Source organism: Sinocyclocheilus rhinocerous, unplaced genomic scaffold (assembly GCF_001515625.1).
Source record: "Sinocyclocheilus rhinocerous isolate Xijiao unplaced genomic scaffold, SAMN03320098_v1.1 scaffold3377, whole genome shotgun sequence".
Lineage (NCBI taxonomy): Eukaryota > Metazoa > Chordata > Actinopteri > Cypriniformes > Cyprinidae > Sinocyclocheilus > Sinocyclocheilus rhinocerous.
The window spans coordinates 141,476-148,463 of record NW_015654499.1 but is presented as its reverse complement, the minus strand read 5'-3'; the positions used below and the strand labels follow the sequence as shown (position 1 = coordinate 148,463).

The following is a 6,988-nucleotide window of genomic DNA, read 5'->3' as shown; positions in this document are numbered from 1 at the left end:
TTCTTTCTTTTCTAACATTACTATTACTGAAGATAATTTACAAGTAATAGCATCCCTTTCTTGTGGTATTTAGAAATAACAATGTTGATGTTCATTCCGATGTCACAAAAGTGCAAGCAAGATGTTTCTACATACACACACACACACACACACATATATATATATATATATATATATATATAAAATTGTAGAACAGTGTAGCATATAATTCTAGATTTGAGACACAGGGTGAATGATATTTTTTATTAAAACAAGCAAACAAACAAAAAAACAGCAGATTTATTGCGCTGGAAAAAAAAATGGTGTAGAAACAATTTTCACTCAGAAATTGCTAGTAAGTTTCACAAACAATTAGAAATAAACAGCAAGTAACATTTAATTAATCATGAAATTTTTAAGAAAAATTTAAATAGTATTTTCTTGTGAAATGTACTCCAATAATCTTTTTATTATTTACAACTACATTTTTATTATTATTTTTTTTTTACAGTGTGTACATTGCTTATTGATTGTAAAAAAATAAAATAAAATTGCTGATATAGACCAACATTTCCATATTGGAGCTTCAGTGCGAAATAAGTAAGTAATTAAGTAAACAAATAAATACAAACTCTAGATTCATATTGTTAGCTATTGATCATAATATAAATAAAATTAGAATTAAAATAAAATAAAAATCAGCTGCATCTGTTTAATATTAAGTCAATTCCCAGTTAATTTCAAAAGGCAAATCAAAGTAAAAAATGGCAGCGTGGATAGGTTTGCACATTTTTTTTCTGGTCATGCGTTTATGAGTGGTCAGCTTTAGAAGTTTTCTTGTGTGTCCCACTGACCTCCTTAAACTTGTGTGCAAGTTTCTCTGGGTCCATCTCCACAGGAGAGAGCATGTCTTCATTCTCTGCCAGGTCAAACACCTCGATGGCATTAGGAAACATGGGGCTCATCTCTCCTTCTTCATCGGTGGCATATTCACCCGTCTGAACATGAACAAGAAATTGAGAAAAAAAGAGAGATGGATATTGAGACACATGCTGCTTTTCAGTGCAGCTGAGATTTGTATATCTGACCTTAAACTTTGGATTTTGAAGCTAAAGAAGTTTCTGTATCAGACATTTGATAAGGATTCTTGACTCGGACATGTGTTGGTTTCTGATCAGTGTGTTGGTAACATTAACCACTAGATGTCAGAGTTTAGCTAGGCAGAAACCAACTGGATCAAGGGGAAAACACATGGCAGGACATTGTAAAAAAAAAAAAAACCCACTGTGACTGGCCAACCACCATTTTGAATTGACTGTGCAGCTGCAGGAAGATGAAGTAAAGGCAAGTAGAAGCAAACTGACAGAATTGCAACCACGCGATACATTGATGTGCCACATTTGAAATGATTTGGGAGCTGTTGAGAAAATCTTGGACCATAAACAAACATACAAAGTCTCTTGAGAATTTCTGAGGATCACCCCTATGAAAGCATGTCCCAACACATCTGAAATAAAGCATCCAACATGTTCTCCACATCCTAAAACTGCAATTACCCTGACCTCAAAAGGCCGTCGTACACCCAACACTCCCTAAGAGCCGCTGCAAATACACCACTATCACAAACATCCTTTTAACAAAGGACTTCCCCTGCAAGTTGGGACATGAGCAAGCAAACTCCCGCACAATGACTGCCTGTCTGGATGAGTGAACGCAGTGCAAACTCTCATCAGGCAAACAGCCACAGTTAATGACACATATGACAGAATCACTTGGTGAACATCTCGATTCCTCTGAAGAAACGTTTTCTTGTTAATAATGACTTTTGCAATTGGTCAGTTTTGTATGCTAGTATCAGTTCAGCCTTGAGTGATACAATGACTATTATTTGCAAGAAAAGAGTGAAAATCAAATTACTACAGTATATACAGTTGAGTGTGTATATATATATATATATATATATATACGGTTTTATATTCATGCTATATACAGTTGAGTTAACATATATGCTCTATAAAATTTACTTATCACTTGTCACTAATGACACAAATAGAATAGAAAATTCTTAGCAAAAAATTCCTTGTAAATTGTAAAAATACAAAATTAAAAAATACAAAAAAATCAAAATTTTCTCAGCAAACTGAGGTACAACATATTTTGGTTATAGAATCTTGGTCTTTCAGATTGAGTTTTTTTAAAATATATATTATTCTGTACTTTATTTTATACAGTTAAAGAAATGAATGAAAACAATTATAAAATATTAATTTAAATACTGCATTATTAATAAACTATTATATATGATTAAATAATTATAAATGTATAATATAAAATAAAAATATATAAACATCAGTATTTACTTAAATTATATATGACCATTTATTATAATTATTTTATATCAAGTTTGAGGTCAGTACGTTTTTTTAAAAGAATTGTCTTACACTCACCAAAGCTGCATTTATGTAATGAAAAAAATAATAATAATGTAATCAAAACAGTAAGATTTTGAAATAATATTAAATTTTAAAATAACAGTTTTTCATTTTATTATATTTCAAAATATAATTTCTTCCTGTGATCCTGTGTAGCAGTCATTACTCCTTTCTTCAGTCACATGATTCTTCAGAAATCATGTTGATTTTATTAAAAGAAACATTTCTTACATACATGTTTTGAGACACACTGCCATGGCATTCTGCCCTTACTTTCACACCCAAGATCTCCAAGAATACCGACTGCGAGAACTGTGAATCTTCAACATCTGAATTATTAATCAATTCCCCTCATGCCAATGTGGGCAGGTGTGGAGGACAATTATGAGACATGTACAGCATGAACCTGTTAAAGCAATGCAGTGCTTTAAAACGGAGCTAAATTCTGTGATTTCATGATTCCTGAAAGAGTGTCTCGGTGAAGAAATGGTGACATACTGTCTTCCACTACATGCAACCAAAATCACTTTAATAACCCATCATTAAGGGGTACAGCTATATTAATGCAATTAAATTGTTTAAAACCCCACATTTCCTTTCATTTAACTTGATTTATGAGCTGTGAGCATTTTAAAAATGTCATAAAAACAGTGAATACCTCAGGTGTTTTGATGCATTGCCAAGAACAAGGTCAAGCATCAAGCTTGACACACTGACTGACTAGGTTTCCAGTCTAACTTATGAAATCTGAGGTCAGTGGTGCAAAAAAGGAGTATGTGACATTTGCAATACAGAGTGCCACTCAACTGGAGGCAAAATAATAGATTTTTTAGATGTAACAGATGTAAGACAAACATCTAAAAATAGATTTAAAACAATATAGACCAAAAACAAGTTTTTATTTTTATTTTATTTTTTTTATAATTTATCATTTTTATTTATATTTAAGCCCCAAATATATCCAAGCCTCAAAGCTAAACACAGTTATTCGCAAGACGGAGACAGAGAAAAGTCTATTTCACAGTCACTGGCAAAATATTTACTATAATATAATGAAATCTTTGCAATTAATAGGTTAAAAAAATTATATAGTGGAGTGTTTGAGGAAAAACTTATTTGAAAAGGCATGATTTGTGAAAAAAACTGAATTGCAATTTTTCTGATTAAAATTTTGCGATTTGGAATACGATAAAAAAAAAAAAATCAGGTTTGCTTTGCTTGTTTGTAGTCCTACACATTTTGGCCAAAATTCTGTAATTTTATATCAATACGGCTGTATAATAATAAAAAGAATTACTAAACAAAAATACACAAATTACATAAAAAAAAAAGAAAAATTAATATGGTAGTATTCCACTGTAAAATAAAAAATTAGAGTATACGAGTATTTATTTTTAAATTACAGCAGTAGAATTACAATACTAATATTTATGGCTGTCTTAATTTCTTTATTTTAAACTTTTATTTTAATGTAAAACTGCAGCAAACCCTTAAAGCTTCTTTTTTGTTGACAACTGCTTCTCATTACAATGGGAACGAAAGAAGGTTGGCGTGTGTTGCGTTCCCAAATGCAGAATGCAAATTACAGCAACCCAGACTCAGAGCAGATGCAGAGATGAGTTTGTGTGGAGCAGCATTTACTGCGAACCAAACCACTCTGAGACGCTGCAAACACCAGCAGATCATGAGCTGCCCACATGTAAATTAACACAATGCAGCGCTTCACTCTGGAACACGCAGTGCATATATTTATTTAATGAAATCCCATGTTACTTATACTCAATCTGCATTAGTCACAAATTGAAAAAGTTAAATCATCGTGTATCTGATGAAGCTTTACCTCTTCGTCCTCTTCCGTGTAGGGGTTGTAGCGTTGCTCCATCATTTCTCTCTGCCATCTCTCCTGCTCCAGTGTCTGCTGGATCAGCTGGGCCACCTCACTCTGTTCCCCCGGCTTCTCCCGGCCAATCACAAACCTGCAACACACAAACACACCAGTCAATCAGATAAGACCTAGTGGACTAGCTGTCATTCCTCAAGTGAGTTCTGTACTGTTTTCAGGTGTGATGATTTACAGGAAGAAAAGACCTGCATTATAAAGCCTAAAAGGCTCAAAACCTTCATCAGCATCCTGCTGGATGCTTTCAACTGCATCCTATTTAAAAGTGACTGATTGTATTCCTCACAAATAAAAGTTATTATTAAACATCTTCTCTCCCACTGGACTTGAGCCTCGTCTATTAATCACATTTTCCATTTCCCTGCACTACAATCAAGCACCATCCACGCCTAGTAGATCTTTGTTAAATCAAAGTAACAGAAAGCAGCAATCTATTCGATACACAGCATTGTCAGGGCAATATTAGAGATGATAATGAATCAGTGAGCATCTGATGCCAAATGAGATGACTGAAGATAATGCTGGATTAAATAGAGGGAAATTAAATTCTAATACACTAAAGCCTGAGGTCTACCTGAATTTTTGGTACAAAAACATGTGCAACAAAGGTTCAGAATGAAGCAGTGGATCTCTGTGAACACATTCACACTAAGTCTGATAATACTCCAATGACATATAGCTTTTTAATTCTTTTTAAAAAAAATTTATTGTTTGGATACAGAAATAAAGAAGTTTGGCATTGGACTAGATATTTTTTGAGTGAATATTTTAGAATTTTATATTATTTTTGTCATATACTGTATATGTGACTCTCACACACACACATTACCGTTTCAGATCACTAAGATTTTTCTTTTTTAAAAGGAAATTAATGCTTTTATTCAGCAAGGACACAATAAACTGATCAAAAGTGACAGTTTTTAGAAATTGTTTAGAAAAAGATGTATTTCAAATAAATGCATGATTATAAAAAGAATCCTTCTGAAGGATCATGTGACACTGAAGACTGGAGAAATGGCTGGTAATATTACATTAAAAAAATATATTCAAATATAAAACGGTTATTTTAAATTTAATACTAATTCACAAAATTCATGTTATGACTGTATTTTTGAATTAATAAATAAATAGACTTCAAAAATATTGAAAAACACCCCAATCTTTAATAAAAAATAAATAAATAAATAAATAAAATAAAATATGACCTGGCCAAACCTTGACCTGTGAGATTTCACATGAAGTCTCTATGAAAAAGTTGTTTAATTTTCTTACTTGACAGTGCCGCTGGTGTTCCTAAGGACCGATGCAGCAAAATTCTGGGTCACGCCCACCAGACTGGTTCCATCCACCTCCACGATCAGATCATTCACCTGGATCCTACCGGAAGGAAAAATAACCAGGACAGCTCAGGGAGGAAAAGTGCATCTGTAAAATGGCTGCTACATCTTGGGCCAAGATACTGATCAATCTCATCACTATACGTGTACAGGAACTGACAATGCCAAAGGAATCATTTATTCAGTCTGAAAGCTGACCAACAGCAGCAGTGAATCAGTGCCTCGCCTAACTAAACCTCTTCTTGTATTCCAAGCCGTTAAAATGATCGATCGATCCTCTCAGTCATAAAACATGTCAATCTATCCAGCCCCATCCAAAACAGTCCCCGGTAGCCTGTTTGCCAAGGCAGATGTATGTTTGATAGGCAGCAGGAGAACCAATGAGGTGCCAGAGAGTGGAGGTGAGGTCCTTTCAGAGCGCTAAAGTGTCTGTCCCACTCAATATCTAAGCACTTCTGTCACACATGTGGCGACAGCTCATTTCAGCATTGGCTTATTAGATTTTTATGTCTCCTGTGGCTTCCAGGCCGACTGTTTCTAACTGTCATGCCAAAATGAGGAAGAAGCCACTGCAATGCAGCATGAACCTACTGACTCAAGACCGGAGAGAAATAACTAACGTTGTGAGTTTTTAAGATTCCTAACACTCTCCTGCGCTCTAAAGGAATGTCATAAGCAAAAGTGGGCTTCTCTAAGCTGAATTGCTGTTATTTTTCAAAGAGCTGGGGTCTGAAGAGCTCAGATGCCATTGCAAGGTCAGATTCTACTCATTATAGATCAATAAATACCATCCCTCCATCTAGGCCTGGGCGATAAAACGGTATCGATATTTATCGACGGTACACCTTCTTCGATATCGATAGAAAAATTGTTCGATATAGCGCACGATATAGGCACTATGAGTGATGCAGACAGCACACACCAACACGAACACATGCTGAAAGAGTTACTTCCTTGCGTTGACAATTTAAATGCGCTGCATTATTTTGCTCATTGCGCCCTCCTGTGGCCTCGGGAGACAATTAGACCTATACAATAAAGACCTATTTAATATGCATATAAAACATTAGAAATTAGATTGTTTAATTTTTATTGTGTTTGATTGTTATTTGTTGTTTGTCTCAATAAATTGTGTTAATTATAAATACAGTGGTTAAATGTAAAAAAAAATTTCTATTGCTTTTTGTTTTAAAAAAGGTTATAAAAAATGTCAATAATTATCGATACCGAACGATATGAAACATTATATCGTTGATAAGTTTTTTAGCTATATCGCCCAGCCCTACCTCCATCCATACACATATGTGTTGATTAAATACTCGGTCTGTTTTATACATAAC

At 33.9% G+C, this 6,988-nt stretch overlaps 1 protein-coding gene across 1 annotated transcript in view; it reads right to left on the bottom strand.

The window, feature by feature from the left end:
- Positions 1 to 6,988, bottom strand: part of LOC107717206 (neurabin-2-like) — a 46,990-nt gene that overhangs the window by 6,001 nt on the left and 34,001 nt on the right. Inside the window, exons 5-7 of the mRNA XM_016523885.1 lie at positions 5,584 to 5,688; positions 4,252 to 4,387; positions 834 to 977 (exon numbers count right to left, since the gene is read on the bottom strand). Of these exons, the coding sequence (XP_016379371.1) occupies positions 834 to 977; positions 4,252 to 4,387; positions 5,584 to 5,688 (385 nt within the window). The remainder of the gene's footprint in view (positions 1 to 833; positions 978 to 4,251; positions 4,388 to 5,583; positions 5,689 to 6,988) is intronic.